Genomic DNA, 18,122 nt, shown 5'->3' with positions numbered 1-18,122 from the left:
ATACCAGTGGTCCACATCTATGTATTGATTAATGGCAACTGTGTGACTATGACTACTTGCCTTTTGCACCAAATTGCAACTTTTCTAACAAACTTTCAGAGGGAGGGACAGAGGCAGAGACATTCAGTTTGTTAATGGAGACATTTTATTTTGGAACTAATTGACCAGTCACTGCCAATCATAAGGAAATTGATTTGTGTGCATTTAATTGGTCAATTGTCCAGTCTGATGTAGCCTAGAATAGAGCAGGCAATTTCCATCCAATAGCCGAATTAATACCTCGAGATGAAAGGTTTTCCATTTCTCACTTGCCAAAAATGTAGTGTGCCACGCATTGACAGTATCTTCATCCCTGTAGTACCTAGAGCAACCATCATTCTTCATGCATGAGTGGAACCACTGGATATCTTGTTTATTCTCCTCCTCACCATGGAAGCTTTGGAGTGATGTTCTCTCTAACCTTTGCTCACTGAAATCAGCTAATTTGGCACAAACAAAATGACCATGTTCCGTACCAATTAAACTCAGCAGAGCTGTTTGGACAGTCTGCTTTCCAAGTTTATAAACTGAGAAGGGCAATTGGTAATATGCATGATCTCTATTGCTTCTTCAGCTCACAGCCTGGTAGATTGGTGAAATAAGCACTAGTTGCAAGGTATGCACAATACAAAGTTGGGTGGGGACCTGCTGTGAGTAATTGGTTAGTCCTGACAGAGTCACCACTACTGTTGGGAGTAAAATTGTATCTGGAAAATCTCACTAAGATGGATTGGATACATGCTTTCCGGAGCCACAAAGAAAATACACAATATCAGAAATGATGTAACTGCTTTATTGAACCTGGTTGCCAAAACTGCTCGTATTAGCACGTAACCAGATTGTACCCGTAATTGGAATTAGATTGTTTCATTTCAACCAGTGATGTAATAAAATGGTCTTTACAAATTTTTGATCATCAAATTGCCCTCTTGTTTTATTCTATTTTAGTAGTGGCTAAGATAGATTAGATATGATCTCTCTTTCCAGGGCGTTGATTCCAAAGATCCTCACATTTGTTAGAGGTTGTGGTTGGGTGGCAAACTTGGGGAATTACATAATGCAGATACCGATCTTTCACCATTAATTTGGTTTTTGAAACAGGACCAGCCCATGAGCATGATCACGTTTCTTCCTTACAAGTTTTCCATAACTTTGGGCATAATTCTGTGGGACTCCTCAATATCACAGCAGCATTTCATCAGGGCGTCGAAGGTTGGGAGACTGTTTTGACTATTGGAGGGCATAATATGATTGGGATTGAGCCACATGTAGTTTCAACAAATGTGTGTTCAGTCTGATTGTGCCCTGTGCTCCATTTACCTCAATTTTCCTCTCTTTGTTCTCTCACAGTAATGCCCTGTCTAACTAAAATATTGGTCCAGATAATTCCGGTTGATGCTGGATTTGCAGTTAGGGCTGTTTCTTTTGTCTTTGTGCTGATTGAATATTTCTTGTAAAACTGATTTAAAAAAAAATAGTTATTGCCCTATCAGAGGAAAAGTATTGTCTGGATCCGTATCCTTGTGCCATTTAGAAGATATTAGATCACGCTAGCTTTGTAAACATAAGTTCAAGCAGCCAATCTCCACTATTTAACAGTTTGCTCTGCGCTGTTATTGATGCAAAGGCCAGTATATCATCCTTGAGTTGTGATGCGCCAAATTGACTGTAGCCATCCAGGTGGATCTGACCGAGTCTCTGTACAGTTGAACTGCTTTTATATTCCAACCCTTGTCATGGAGGATAAATCTGGGGCCCAAATCACTTTACCCAGAAACATAGAAAATAGGTGCAGGAGTAGGCCATTCGGCCCTTCGAGCCTGCACCGCCATTCAATATGATCATGGCTGATCATCCAACTCAGTATCCCATACCTGCCTTCTCTCCATACCCCCTGATCCCTTTAGTCACAAGGGCCACATCTCCCTCTTAAATATAGCCAATGAACTGGCCTCAACTACCTTCTGTGGCAGAGAATTCCACAGATTCACCACTCTGTGTAAAAATGATTTTCTCATCTCGGTACTAAAAGACTCGGTACTCTTATCCTTAAACTGTGACCCCTTGTTCTGGACTTCCCCAACATCGGGAATAATCTTCCTGCATCTAGCCTGTCCAACCCCTTAAGAATTTTGTAAGTTTCTATAAGATCCCCCCTCAATCTTCTAAATTCTAGCGAGTACAAGCCGAGTATATCCAGTCTTTCTTCATATGAAAGTCCTGCCATCCCAGATATCAGTCTGATGATCCTTCTCTGTACTCCCTCTATGGCAAGAATGTCTTTCCTCAGATTAGGATCTCTGGATTAACGCATTCTGGTCTCTGCTTTAAAAAGGTACTCTGACTTCTCTTTCTTGAATCCAGACTGATTAACTGGGTAGCAAGTAATGCTGCCGCCGCACAGCTCCAGAGATCTAAGTTTTATCCTGACCTTTAATGCTATCTATGTGGAGTTTACATATTCTCCCTATAACCACATGTGTTTTCTCAGGTACTCCGGTTTCCTCCCCCATTCTAAAGATTTGTTATTTAGGTTTATTGACAACAGTTAATTGTTCCCATTGGTATAATCTGAGGGTATAGTGGTCAGTGGGAATGTTGGAGAATTAAAATGGTTTAATATAGGATTAGTGTGATTAGATGCTTGAAAGTCAACATGGACCCAGTGGACTGAAGGGCCTGTTACATGATCTTTGTCTCTAACTTTGCACTTAAATTGTACTTTGTCAGGATCTCGCCATTAACTTAATTTGTAAGTGGCCCATGGTAACTTCCTTAAAATTTCCCCAGCCGTATTATTTTATAGATAGAAACATAGAAAATAGATGCAGGAGGAGGCCATTCGGCCCTTCGAGCCAGCACCGCCATTCATTGCGATCATGGCTGATCGTCCCCAATCAATAACCCGTGCCTGCCTTCTCCCCATATCCCTTGATTCCACTAGCCCCTAGAGCTCTATCTAACTCTCTTAAATCCATCCAGTGACTTGGCCTCCGCTGCCCTCCGTGGCAGGTAATTCCACAAATTCACAACTCTCTGGGTGAAAAAGTTTTTTCTCACCTCAGTCTTAAATGGCCTCCCCTTTATTCTAAGACTGTGGCCCCTGGTTCTGGACTCGCCCAACACTGGGAAAAATGTTCCTGCATCTAGCTTGTCCAGTCCTTTTATAATTGTATACGTTTCTATGTTCTCTACAGACCTTTCCTCAGTTTTTTGCTGAAGCCCCAGTACAGGTATTTGAGGGACACTACTTGTCACAGTATAACATGCAACAAATACCCTTGTCCTTCATCCTACATACACATCTTGCCTTTACCTTCAAGTTCAAGGTACTTAGCTTGATCATTTGTAAACTCCATCAGATACATGCCTCACCTGACCAACCTTTTTGGTTCCCTTGTGCTGCCACGGTACTGCTGTTGTCCTTAACTGCAAACACAAAATTTGTCCATTAAAGACTTGCCTGCATCTGTGTCTAGTGTGTCAACACACTCAATCACTGATGTATGTATTAAAATATCACTTGGTATTCTATCCCTTGCAAGTTTCTCCTGTGAAGCTGAAGCAGTCTCTAGACTTATCCAGTATCCACATGCTAACACTTTCTATTACTGAGCCTAATTAAAGCATTGTTATTAGCCTAATTGAGAACAACTGACAAAAATGTTGGATGAACCTGAAGTTCATTTGATCCATTAGGTTGATCTACTTGATCTTTTAGTTCAGACTCCAAAGCAAATGTGAACCACCTCAGTCCCAGTAATAGTCTCGCAATTGCCCCAAAATCTATACTTGTCAGAGAGAAAGAGAATTCATGAAGCACACTTTCATCTCTCAGTGTGCTTCACCAGCAATGGGTTAACTATGTAGCGATGTTGGTTTATAGAGCAGTCTGTCACCCACACTTCAAATCAAGTTAGCATAAATGGCATTAAACTTTGTGATCAGTTTTAATGGTGGTGATAGTAAAGGAATGGATATTGAGAACTCTTCTTCTGTCATGCAACCACCTGAGCCTATGGATGGGGCACCAGTTTAGCAACATCATGCACTTTTTAAAATCCAGCATTGAAATCCATTCTGCTTGTTGTTTGAATAAATGTGGCAGATGGTTTGGGCTCTGCGCAGGCCATACAGTGCTCCTAGGTTAAACTTTTTTTTTGGTTTATTCTAAGCTTTAACGGATCACAGTGTGCAGAAGATGGAGCGCTGGAGACTGTGCTCATGTCAATGGGGCGGACCATGAGCCAAGAGGAGGTGCAGCAATTGATAGTCCAGACTGTGCTGCAGGTAGCGGACACACTCAGCATCTCCACCGATGTAGCGCAGCATTTGCTTATTCACAGCAAGTGGAATGTTGACTTGCTGGTCCAGCGATACGCCGAAGATCATGAGGTCCTCTTGGTGATGGCGGGTCTTAAGGTCCGGAACCCACAAACTCCCAGCAGCCCAGTCACCCAGTGCCCTGTTTGTCTAAACCTGCTTGCTAATGATAGTGAATCTGCTCCCACCCTCTGCTGCACGCACTACTGCTGTAAGGTGAGTTTTCTTCTTTCCTACGACAGAATCTATCCCCGGTTTGCAGCCCTGTGGCATTTTGTCAGAGAGCTGGGCGAAGGCATGAGGTTTGCAAAGGTTCATTATACCAGTGAGATGAAAGAGGGAGCAAGTGGTGGATATGTAACAATGTGTGGGCTTATGAAGCCTGTGTATTAATGGAAAGGTTGAGCAGGTGAGGCATGTATCTGATGGAGTTTAGAAGAGATGGACTATATTGATAGTGAATATGGAGGGGATGTTTCCTCGAGTGGCAGAGTCACTTTTATCATCCATTTATGATAGATGAGGCAATTCTAAGTTGCAATGGGAAACAGAGGGTTTTGAATAACTTTATGGCAGAGGTAGATAGAAACTTAACTAGCAAGGAGGTGAAATGTTGAAACAGGTAGAGGCGTGTCGAGTTGAGATTAGCCATGATCCTGGGGAATGGTGGAGCAGGCTCATGATGCTGAGTGGTCTATTCCGTTTCCTTACTCATAGGTTAGTGAGTACAGTCCTTCTGATACCTGCAAATAGTCCTTGCCATTGATTGTAGGATGTGAATGAAGCAGGATGATGACTCAATTTTGGGTTATTGGTTATATTTTTATGTATTATTGATCTTTTTGTGTCCTCAGTCCTGCTGGAGAGAGTATTTAATAACCAGGATTGAACAGAACTTGGTGCAGAATTGTACGTGTCCAATCTCTGACTGTCCCGCACAGCCAACCAATGAGTTTATCTATTCTATCATATGCGATGGTGAGATTGCAGCCAAGGTAAGAAATTAATTTGTCAGCAATCAAATAAAAAGAATGGAGAAAGGCAATTCAGATAACATACAACCCAAGCAATCTTGCAATTTCATATTGAGGAAGAAAGAGCAAAACTGACTTTTTATTGGATGCTTTCCACGAATGAAGGATTTATGGATTATTAATAGCAGGAAGCAAAATGTGAAACTTTCAGTTATTTATTTGTATTTTTGATTGGAAAGTAGCAACAACATTTGAATTACATGATATATCACTTGGGAACTGCTACTCTTTGATCTGACCCCATAGTTTGCAGTTTCCTGGCGATGGTCCCAATGTTTGGTGAAAGAAGGTGCTGCTAAGAATCTTAGCAAGCAACTGAAGTACACTTCAAAAATGGTGGCATTCAAGCTGCTGTACATGACAGTGGAAGGGATCCTGAATGTTGGGCTCCTTGAGAGTTATTAGAGCTGCAAACATCTAGACATGGGCAGAGTGTTTATTACATTGGTAGTGAAAGGTTTTTGGGAATAAGCATAAGAGTCCCATGCCACAACTTATCATGCTCCTGAAAAACCCGAATAGATACAGTATATAAGTGGCTGCAGCAGCCTATGGCTTATAGGGAGGCAGGGCAGACAGAAACATTCCTCTAAAGGAATCTCAATCAACACTGGGACCTGTCCTGGAGAGTCACTGGGAAATCCTCCCATCCTGGTATGCATCCATCCCTCCCATTACCCCTGTCACCCTGCTTTTTATTCCCTTATATGCTCCTCTCCCAGCTCCCTGTCTGGTATTTTGTCTTCCACCTGTCCCATTATATGCATATCAATAGACAAGAGGTGCAGGAGTAGGCCATTCGGCCCTTCGAGCCAGCACTGCCATTCACTGTAATCATGGCTGATCATCCACAATCAGTACCCCGTTCCTGCCTTCTCACCATATCCCCTGACTCCGCTATCTTTAAGAGCTCTATCTAACTCTATCTAGAAAGCATACAGAGAATTGGCCTCAAGTGCCTTCTTAGGCAGAGAATTTCACAGATTCACAGCTCTCTGGTGAAAAGGTTTTTCCTCATCTCCGTTCTAAATAGTCTACCCCATATTCTTAAACTGTGACCCCTGGTTCTGGACTCCCCCAACATCGGGAACATGTTTCCTGCCTCGAGAGTGTCCAATCCCTTAATAATCTTATATGTTTCAATAAGATCACCTCTCATTCTTCTAAAGTCCAGAGTGTACAAGCCCAGCCCCTTCATTCTATCAACATATGGCAATCCGGCCATCCCGGGAATTAACCTCGTGAACCTACGCTGCACTCCCTCAATAGCAAGAATATCCCTCCATCTGGCTCTATTTCACTCCACTTGATTCCTTTTCAGACATCCTTTTGTCTTCTTTTCATCTTTAGCCTTTTATTATTTTTATTATTATTTATATTATTATTATTTATAATAATTATTATTATTTATAATAATAATATACATTATTTCCACCCATCTGCCAATCACCTCCCCCATCTGCCAGTCCCTCCAGAGATGCTGCCTAACCCGCTGAATTCCTCCAGCACTTTGTGCTTTGCTCATGATTCCACCATCTGCAATTTCTTGATTAGAGTCATAGTCATACAGTGTGGAAACAGGACCTTTGGCCCAACTTCCCTAAAGCGACCAACATGCCCATCTATGCTAGTCGCACCTGCCTGACCATACCCTTCTAAGCCTATTCTATCCATGTACCTGTCCAATGTTTTTTCAATGTTGTGATGATACCTTCCTCAACTATCTCCTATGGCAGCTCATTCCATGTACTCACCACTCTTTGTGTCAAAAAATAAATTGCCTCTTGGAATCCTATTAAATATTTCACTCTCACATTAAACCTATGTCCTCCAGTTCTTGATTCCTGTGCTCTGGGTAAAAAAGTTCTGCATTTACCCTATCTGTTACTCATGATTTTGTGCGCTTCTTTAAGATCACCCTTCAAACTCCTGCACTCCAACGAATAGAGTCCTGACATGCTCAAACGCTCCCTATAGCTCAAGGCCCTGAATCTTGGCAACATCCTTATAAATCTCCTCTGCACCCTTTGACAACATTCTTCCAAACAGGGTGCCCAAAACTGAACACAATACTCTAAATGTGGCCTCACCAACGTCTTATATAATTGCAACATGACCTCCCAACCTCTATACAATACTCTGACCTATGAAGGTCAATGTGCCTTTTTGATATTCCTATCTTCCTGCAATGCCACTTTCAAGGAACTGTGGACCTGCACTCCGAGATCCCACTGCTCTACAACACTCCCCAGAGCCCTACCATTCACTGTGTACGTCCTGCAATGTTGACGTTCCAAAATGCAACCTCACATTTCTCTGTATTAAATTCCATCAACCATTCCTCAGCTCACCTGCGCAACCGATCAAGATCCTGTTGCAATTTTTGACAACCATCTTCACTATCTACAATACCACCCACTTTTGTGCAAACTTGCTAATCATGCCTTCAGTCTGAAAAACAACCTTCCACCATCATCCCTTCTTCTTTTCAAGAAGCCATTTTTCTATCCAGTCAGCTAGCTCTTCTTAGATCCCATGCAATCTAACCTTCCGTAGCAGCCCTACCATGCGGAACCTTGTCAAATGCCGTGCTGAAATCCACGCCTAAAACGTCTACAGCTCTGCCCCCATCACATCTTCTGTCACATCTTCAAAAACCCCAATCAGATTTGTGAGACATGACCTCCCACACACAAAACCATGCTGACTATTCCCTAATCAGCCCTTGTCCATCTAAATGCATGCATATCTTATCCTTCAGATGCTCTCTGGTTAATTTATAACTACAGATGTCAGGCTCACTGGCCTGTAGTTCCCAGGCTTTTCCTTGCAGCCTTACTTAAATAGAGGCATTGCGTTTGCCACCATCCAGTCTTCCATAATTTCACCAATACAATGACGACTTGTAAATCTCAGCCAGGCCACTTGCAACCTCTTCTCTAACTTCCTACAATTTCCTCGGTAATATCTAATCGAGTCCGGGAGCCTTGTCTACCATCATGCATATCAGGACCTTCAGCACCTTCTTGACCGTAATACTGACTGCCCTCAAGACACTTCCATTGATGCCCCAGTGTAGAGATACAGTGTGAAAACAGGTCTTCGGCCAACTGTAGTCAATACTTATTATCAATATCCCATTCACACTACTTCCATGTTATCCCACTTTCTCATCCACTTTCCTTGCACATTTGGAGCAATTTACAGAGGACAATTAACCTACAAATCCGCACTGTTTTGAAATTTGGAAGGAAACCGGAGCAGTCACAGGGAGAATGTGCAAACTCCACACAGACAGCACCCGAGGTCAAGATTGTACCTGGGTCTCTGGCACTGTGAAGCAGTAACTCTACCAGCGGCGCCTCTGTGCTGCAACCTGTGTCTTCACTAATTTTCCCCATAAATTATTTTTCCCACATTCCTATCAACTCTTCCCAGATTCTTCAAAAATACAGCAGCATTTAAATTAATTGGACTCGTTGTTCTGGGGTTTATTTTCAGCTGGTCCCCAGCATACGAACCAGCATTTCCATTGTAAAGTATTTCTAAGTTTGAAGATGTGGACTAATTCTCTAATGTCAGCAAACACCTGGAAGGCAAAGCAATGTCTAAAATCTGTACAAAGGGTAGAATTTAGGGTGAATTAAATGGCCGTAAATTCAATGCATTGTAGACTGATGCTATCAACCCTGAGATTTCAGACACTCATTTTTATCCTTTTCCTACAGTATTCAAAAACACTACTGCGTGGCTACGTGGAGTGTTGTTCAAACCTGACATGGTGCACCAATCCCCAGGGTTGTGATCAGATCCTGTGTAAGGAGGGGATTGGTAGCATTGGTACCTGTTCCAAGTGCTGCTGGTCCTCTTGCTTCACTTGTAATTTCCCTGAGGTAAGCATGTTTTATTAATGGTCGTTGCCTCCCTAAAATCCAGACAGAGAGTGTGTTGCACTGTGGGATCAAATGCACTTTGGATGGGATGCTAACCTAAGAAACCTTCAATGAATTCGAAAGATTTCTCTTTAGAGTCTCAGCTACTATTTAACTGTCATATAAAAACACCGGCTGGCTGGGCGGGTTTCTTCATTACATAAGCAATTATACTTCAGAAGTCCAATTCCTTGGGACTGCCTTCACAAGTTGGACTGCAGGTGGCTCGGCCTCACCTTCTCAAGGGTAGTTAAGCATGGGAAATAAATACTGGGTTTGTCAGCAATTCCTACATCAGTAAAAGATAACTTCAAAATCATCCTGAACCAATATTGGAAGACATGAGGTGGTGAACCCGAAAAGAAAAAGTAAATTTCACACCTTTGGACAGAAGCAGCTATATGGAGGGTGGGTAGCGAGAGTTCTTTCTCCATATACTTAGGGTGCATGGTTTCTGTCTGTAAAGATTGCTGAGTTTGGACTGAACCAAATAGGATGTTAGTGAATTTGCCAATTCAGACAGGTGACAGAGGTTATGGGGAGAAGGCAGGAGAATGGGGTTAGGAGAGATAGATAGATCAGCCATGATTGAATGATGGAGTAGACTTGATAGGCCGAATGGCCTAATTCTAATCCTATTCCTTATGACCTTAATTCCAGACTCAGTTCTATTGAGTTCTTCCCTGAAGAATCAGTTTTAAACAATTGTCTCTCTTTCCTTGCGCTCTTATTAAATTGAATCGTTACTCTCTGTAACCTAGCCTCAATGGCTTTGAACTGTCCTTCTCCACTCTTTAATCATATATTACTACTTCTAAAGGTACTCATTGCATCCAGTGGTATGGCCATCCTCTATCCCAGTTATGTCTAGTTACTGGTTAGTAGCTAGTCTCACCTAATCATGTTGTTGGCTGTTTAGCCAGGATGGACATCAGTAGTTGTCCATCTTCCAGCACGCGATTAGAGATGATGGAGACCAAGACACATGACTGATTCCTTGAGCCGTGGCTGACACGGCACAACACACTGAGATGAGAGTGGGGAAGGACATTTGGGGTGCTGGCTACGAATGGAGGTTTATGGAAAAAGGATTTCCGAGTTAGTAACAGCAAGTGATATTTTGTTGGTGACACTTTTGCGGTGGCAGTAAAATCGTTTCGGAATGGGGCTTTAGAGATGGCAGTGGAGAAGAATGTTGTCTGGGTGATACCAGACAAGTGAAAGTTGTGGAAGGAAATTAAGATGATGTCATGTAGAGATACGCCACAAGATTTGTCAATTTCCCATTTATTGAAGAATTTATCTGAAGAAAGCTGCATTTTCCTACATCATAGAAAGGTTGGGAAGTTGCTGATTAAAGATGAAGCTGTTGAGGTGAATCTCACTCTGTGGCTCTTGTAGATTATAATTGCTCAAGTGATCATCCAAATATGTTTTAAATTTGATGATGACGATTACCTTTGTGCGGTGATTTCCAGATCCCCAAAAGTCATTGGGTGAAAGATTTTGGTCAAATCCCGTTCTTGATCCATTAAAGTTCTCCAGGAAAGAAATGTGCCATCGATAGCTGGGCTAACCTATGTGTACAGACCTACCCATGTACAGTGCATTGAGAAAGTATTCAGACCCCTTCACTTTTCCACATTTTGTTACGTTACAGCCTTATTTTAGAATTGATTACATTCATTTTTTTTAATCATCAATCTACACACAATACCCCAGAATGAAGAAGAGGAAACCGATGTTTAGAAATTTTTGCAAAGTAATTAAAAAGAAATAACTGAAATATCACATTTACATAAGTATTCAGACTTTGCTATGACATTCAAAATTGAGCTTTGGTTCATCCTGTTTCCATTGATTATCCTTGAGATGTTTCTACAACTTGATTGGAGTCCACCAGTGGTAAATTAAATTGAGTGGACATGATTTGGAAAGGCACACACCTGTCTATATAAGGTCCCACAGTTGACAGGCATGAGATTTCTCAGCGGAAATCTGTGGGTTTTGATTATTCGGTAAAAAGGGAAGAGAGGAAAAAATCGGTTTAAAAAAAAAAAATTCTGTTGAAATCTCCGCTTTCAATGGCTTTCCGCTTTAGCGTTACGCCGTCTGCCCCTCTCCAGCGTCACAACGTCTGCCGGCATCGTCAGCGTCTGCGTCAGCTCGAGCTGGGCCACATTTATGCTCATCCCCCCCCTCTCCTGCCCCAACTCTGACCTCCCCCTCCCCTTCTCCCCGCACTCTATCCCTCCCCTAGTATAACTCTCCCCTTACCCCCCTCCCCCAACATGTTAGAAGCACATGTTGCGCAAAAATGGAATCTGTATCAAGACTTGGCAAACCCATGAAAGATAATGGGAATACATCGCATCCATCTAGTATATGACTTGTTACAGTGTTAAAATAAAGAACTGTTTCATTTGAAAAACAAAAGCATTCAAGAGTCGGTATGTCATAGACACTACAATGTTATATTTTTTACCTGATTCAATCAGGTAAAACATGTTATTGTAAGGTATAATTTAAAAAAATTACAGCATAAATTAAGGGTAAACAAGCAAGGAAATGGTGTCATTTCAAGGTATAATGATCAAAAATTCTTTGGATAAAGTGGGCGCTGCCCCCTGGACTGCCATCTTCCCCTTTTTTCAGTTTTTGCCTGTCTCATGCCTGGACAGTGCATGTCTGAGCAAAAACCAAGCCATGTAGACGAAGGAAATGTCCGTAGACCTCCGAGACAGGATTGTGTCGAGACACTGATCTGGGGAAGGGTATAAAACAATTTCTGCAGCATTGCAGGTCCCGAAGATCACAGTGGCCTCCGTCATTCTTAAATGGAAGAACTTTTGAACCACCAGGACTCTTCATAGAGCTGTCCGTCTGGCCAAGCTGAGCAATCGGGGGAGAAGGGCCTTGGTCAGGGAGGTGACCAAGAACCCGATGGTCACTCTGACAGAGCTCCAGGGTTCCTCTGTGGAGATGGGAGAAACTTCCAGAAGGACAACTATATCTGCAGCACTCCACCAATCAGGCCTTTATGGTAGAGTGGCCAGACGGCTGTCATGTGCCTCTGTTAAAGGCACGTGACAGCCCGCTTGGAGTTTGCCAAAAGGCACCTAAAGGACTGGTCTGATGAAACCAAGATTGAACTCTTTGGCCTGAATGCCAAGCGTCACGTCTGGAGGAAACCAGGCACTGCTCATCACCTGGCCAATACCATACCTACGGTGAAGCATGGTGGTGGCAGCATCATGCTGTGAGGATGTTTTTCAGCGGCAGGCACTGGGAGACTAGTCAGGATCGAGTGAAAGATGAACGGAGCAAAGTACAGAGAGATCCTTGATGAAAACCTGCTCCAGAGCATTCTGGACTTCTGACTGGGGCGGAGGTTCACCTAACAGGACAACGACCCTAAGCACACAGCCAAGACAACGCAGGAGTGGCTTTGTGACAAGTCTGTGAATGTCCTTGAGTGGCCCAGCCAGAGCCCGGACTTGAACCCGATCGAACATCTCTGGAGGGACCTGAAAATAGCTGTGCATCGACGCTCCCCATCCAACCTGACAGAGCTTGAGAGGATCTGCAGAGAAGAATGGGAGAAATTACCCAAATACAGGTGTGCAAAGCTTGTAGCGTCATACCCAAGACTTGAGGCTGTAATTGCTGCCAAAGGTGTCTCAACGAAATACTGAGTAAAGAGTGAATACTTATGTAAATGTGATATTTCAGTTATGTCTTTTGAATTACTTTGCAAACATTTCTAAACACCTGTTTTTGCTTTTTTATTATGGGGTATTGTGTGTACACTGATGATAAAAAAATTTAATCAATTTTAGAATAAGGCTGTAACGTAACAAAATGTGGAAAAAGTGAAGGGGTCGGAATAGTTTCTGAATGCACTGTAGGCGACTGAAATAAATGCCCCCTGAAATGGCCTCGCAATCCATTCAGTTGAAGGGCAGTTAAAGATGGACAGTAAGTGTTGGCTTTGCAAGTGAGGAGCAGAAACAGAAAATTAATAAATAAAGTTTAATCCCCTAATTATTAATTACGAACGAGGTATTTCCCTGCTTCCTTGTTTGATCCCTTAAGCATGTTTTGTCAAAAAGGTTGATGTTATCTGCATGTTTTAGTTAAATCTCCTCAATCTCTCCTGTTCCAAAGAAAATAGTGATGTGTCTATTGGCTTTAGGCTGAAGGGCTTGTTACAGAATTTTGATGAGGTCACACCTGGAAACTGTACAGTTTTGATCCATTTAATTAAGAAAGGACATATTACATAGTTCAAAGCAGTTTACCTGAATCCTGAGAAGAAGAGATTGTCTTATGAGAAAAGGTTGAACAGGTTAAACTGATATTCATTTAGATGAATGAAATGGGATCTTATTGAAACATGGAGTTGAGGTGTTAGTGGGGTGTTTGATATGTTAATTGGTGACAGAATGTTTCCCCTTGGGTTAATTGGTAAATAAGAACAATAATTTCAGAACAAGGGTCACTTTTGGAGAAATTTCGTCTCTGAAGGTTGTGATTCTTTGGAATTCTCTATCCTGGAGAGCCGTGGAGGCCTGAACATTGAATAAATTGTTCTGAGGTAGATTGTTGGAAGATGGGTAAGTTGAGGGCCATATGGAAACTTGCAGGAAAGTGGAATTTGAGCCAGGATATTATCAGCAGTAATCTCTTTGCTATTTTGTGAAATACTGCAAACTGGAAATTTGAAATAAAACACAAAATGTTGGAAATTTTCAGGTTAAAGAAAATCATTTTCTGTTCTACTTTAATAAGTGTAAAGTAGTTTAAGTCAGAATGAGTTTGTGTCGACAACTTGTGTATCAGCGGCTGCATTAACCCAACAGCTGTCCCTTTAACGAGGTGTTGGAGCCTCTGAGCAAGCTTCCTCTGATCCTGCCTCCCTTCCCCTCATGTTCCAGGCTCACTACCCTGCCAGCTGCAGCCACATGTCACAGTGGATGGATGATGGTGGGTACTACGAGGGAATGACCGTGGAAGCACAAAGCAAGCATCTCGCAAAACTCATCTCCAAACGATGTCCAAGTTGCCATGCACAGATTGAGAAGAATGAAGGTTGCCTCCAGTGAGTCTTTAAAGAGATAAGGTCTTTGAATTTTATTGCTAAACAAAAACTATTCAACCCATTGAAACAGCTCTCCCTCTTCTCTCCACTCTGTATTGACTTCCATCATGCTGATCTACATATCTACTCTGATTTCTCTGAATCCATACAAGCTGATTCAAAAATCGACACAGTGGACACAAGTAACTGTAAATACTGCAATATCGAGCGATAAAACAACGCTGTAGTAATTCAGCGGGTCAGGCAGCATTTTTATCACCCCTACTACAATCAGCTTGAAGAAGGGTCCTGGCCCGAAATGTTGCCCATCCATGTACTCCAGATATGCTGCATGACCTGCTGAGTTATTCCTGCATTTTGTATTAATTAGACACGATCTAGTTTTCTGTTTGCAACTGTCAACGAGTCAGTGAAAACATTATGTGATATAAAGGGAGTTTGGCATCAAATATTCCTAAACACTTTTTGCGTCTGATTATCTGTGTCTCTTACAGTATGACGTGTGCCAAGTGTAATCATGGATTTTGCTGGCGGTGTTTAAAGCCATGGAAACCAACACACAAAGATTACTACAACTGCTCAGCCATGGTGAGATCACTCCCTATCACCAGAATGTCTCAAGCCACAGTAACATGTGTTTTTCTTAGCTGTAAATGAGGGTGAATGGTTGGGAGTGAACACAGTCTTTTTGATTTTAACATTTAAAGCTATGAGAATTTGACTGCTTATTACAAAATAGCTACTGTGATTTCAATCCAGATTTACATTGCATATTCTATTCAGTTTTTATTTTTCTCCTATTTTTCTCCCATATTGACCATAGCTGTTTCCAGGTTTCAGTACCTAGCACTGCTTTTTTGAGTCAGTTATGAAGTACATCAAGACCGAAGCTGAAAGAATTGGGTGTGGACTTCCAGCTAGTTAGTCATTCCCTGCTGAGCCCAAAACCCAGAGTAACTGAGATCACTGCAGATCTGTTGCATGGCACCAGAAACTCTGGTTCGATCCTGACCTCTGGTGTTGTCTTTGTGGAGTTTGCACGTTCTCCCTTTGCGTGGATTTCGTCCAGATGTTCTGGTTTTGTCCCATATCCCAAAGACATGTAAATTGTAGATTAATTGGCTTCTGTAAATTGCCCCGAGTTTGTAGGGAGTGGATGAGAAAGTGAGATAACATAGAACTAGGGTGCACAGGTGAATGGTGGTCAGTGTGGAGTTTGGTGAACCTAAGAAAGACACAAAAAGCTGAAGTAACTCAGCGGGACAGGCAAGGCAGCATCTCTGGAGAGAAGGAATGGGTGATGTTTCAGGTTGAGACTCTTTTTCAGACTGGTTAGGGATAAGGGAAACTAAGATATAGACAGTGATGTGGAGAGATAAAGAACAATGAGTGAAAGATATGCAAAAAAGTTATGATGATAAAGGAAACAGGTCATTGTTAGCTGTTGGTAGGTGAAAATGATAAGCTAGTGTGACTTGGGTGGGGGAGGGATAGACAGAGAGGGAATGCCGGGGCTACCTGAAGTGAGAGAAATCAATATTCATACCACTGGGCTGTAAGCTGCCCAAGCGAAATATGAGATGATGTTCCTCCAATTTCCGTTTAGCCTCACTCTGACAATGGAGGAGACCTAGGACAGAAAGGTCTGTGTGGGAATGGGAAGGAAAATTAAAGTGTCCAGCAACCGGGAGATCAGGTAGGTTCAGGCGAGCTGAGCGAAGGTGTTCCGTGAAACGATCATCCAGTCTGCGTTTGGTATCCTCGATGTATAAGAGTCCACATCTTGAACAAAGGATACAGTAGATGAGGTTGGAGGTGGCGCAAGTGAACCTCTGCCTAACCTGAAAGTACTGTTGGGGTCCCTGGACAGAGTCGAGGGAGGAGATTTAGTGACAGGTGTTGCATCTTCTGCGGTTGCAGGGGAAGGTACCTGGGGAGGTGGTGGTTTGAGTGGGAAGGGATGAGTTGGGCCTGTTTCCATGTTGTATCTTTCAATCAATTTCAATTTAATCTCCAACTGCAATCTGACCTCGTCTTGGCGGCTGAATACAGACCTTGCAAACAAGCCACCAAGAAAAGTTTGTAGAGATAACTGGATAGACTCACTGGATAGGCTTTAGCAGTAGCACAGTGTGCTGTGCCACTATCATGGTAAATTTGAAACATAAATCTTTTTGACTGGCAAATTCCAGCTCATTTGGTGCTCCAGACCTCACGGATCTTGTTCTCTGCAGCTGCTTTCCATTTTTCATGAGAGCCAGCAGGAGAATGCACATTATCGATCTTTTCCAATCTTATTTTCATTGAGAAGCATGGTACCCACTATCACAGCCATTACCGAAGGCAGACGAGCTAGAAATGGAAGCAGAGGTGGCACGGTGCCATTCCGTGCCAAAGACCCAGGATCGATCCTGACTACAGGTCTGTCTGTACGGAGTTTGTACATTTTCCCTGTGACTGCTTGGGTTTTCTTTGCGTGCTCCGTTTTTCTCTCATCTCCAAAGACGTGCAGGTTTGTAGGTTAATTTGCTTCTGTATTCGCTTTATCTCTGACGTCTAAAGGTAAGCACTGAGTGAGCAGGTTGCAATCTGCTAATAGTAAAACATAGGAAAGGGGATCTCTGTGTAACAGGATTAGTTTACTTTACTTTAAGTTTTACTTTCGAGATACAGCGCAGAAAAAGGCCTTTCGGTCCACCTAGTCTATGTCGACTAGTGATCTCTGTACACTGGCACTATCCTACAGACTAGGGACAATTTACAATTTTAACTGAAGGCAAATTCCGATTTGTTACGATTATACACTGTGGTCCTTTCCTGAAAGCTTGATGCAAAATATTTATATTTCCTCAGGTCAGTAAAGCAGCAAGGCAAGAGAAGCGATTTCACGATTATAACGAGAGATGCTCCTTTCACCACCAAGCACGGGTGAGTGTGCACCAATGCTGAGATAATATGTGACAAACTATATCCTTGAGAAGTTGGCAAGTGAACAGAAGGAACAATGTTCCGGTGTTTCGGGGCTTTTACAGAATCCACCTGCACACTTCTGGCCATCCAACTTCAGGAAGTAGTCTGTAATTTCCACCACCATCAAGTGCATCTTCTTCCCTCCTCTCCCCTTTCAGCATTCCCAAGGGACCAATCCCTCTGTGATTCCCCGGTTCATTTTTCCATTTTCTTTCTCACTTTCCCATGTGGCTATTGGACATGCAGTAAATGTCTTTTTGCCTCTTTCCACTCCACCATCAAGGGATCCAAACAGTCTTTCTTGGTGAGGCAGTAGTTCACTGGCACTTCTTCCAATTTAATTTATTGCATTTGGGGCTTACAATGCCTGCTCTACATTGGAGAAACGAAACATGGATGGAGGACTGGGCGAGGTGGAGGAAGGACCTCCAGGCAGATAGGAAGCACCAGTGCATCATGTGGCTCAAGACCCTGGATGCCTGGCTTCAATGCCACAAAATGGCCAATGGCAACAGCATCACATTCCCCAATCCAACGGCCAGAGACAACTTCACCTGTGGAAGCTGTGGGAGGGACAGGTTGTCAAGAATAGGCTTAGTCAGCCACAGCAGGCAATGCAACTACAAATGAAACATTCTCGTCTCCAATCAGGACAACGTCAAAGCCGCACCATCATCTCTCACAGATGGATGGATGCCAGCTACCACTACTCCTGCCTCTGCT

General features: G+C 42.7%; 1 protein-coding gene across 6 annotated transcripts in view; it reads left to right on the top strand.

Moving 5' to 3' along the window:
• The window catches only part of cul9 (cullin 9), a 153,424-nt gene that overhangs the window by 113,874 nt on the left and 21,428 nt on the right, over window positions 1–18,122 (top strand). For all 6 annotated transcript variants that reach the window (XR_004411993.1, XM_033020721.1, XM_033020723.1 and 3 more), the window contains exons 30-35: window positions 4,215–4,578; window positions 5,217–5,357; window positions 9,125–9,289; window positions 14,266–14,429; window positions 14,924–15,017; window positions 17,283–17,357. Coding sequence is in view for 5 of the 6 variants with exons in the window: in XM_033020721.1 (XP_032876612.1) it covers window positions 4,215–4,578; window positions 5,217–5,357; window positions 9,125–9,289; window positions 14,266–14,429; window positions 14,924–15,017; window positions 17,283–17,357 (1,003 nt within the window). In the remaining variant the exon portion in view is untranslated. The remainder of the gene's footprint in view (window positions 1–4,214; window positions 4,579–5,216; window positions 5,358–9,124; window positions 9,290–14,265; window positions 14,430–14,923; window positions 15,018–17,282; window positions 17,358–18,122) is intronic.

The sequence above is a fragment of the Amblyraja radiata genome, chromosome 5 (genome assembly GCF_010909765.2).
Source record: "Amblyraja radiata isolate CabotCenter1 chromosome 5, sAmbRad1.1.pri, whole genome shotgun sequence".
Classification (NCBI taxonomy): domain Eukaryota; kingdom Metazoa; phylum Chordata; class Chondrichthyes; order Rajiformes; family Rajidae; genus Amblyraja; species Amblyraja radiata.
This window is presented reverse-complemented; position numbering and strand designations above follow the sequence as displayed.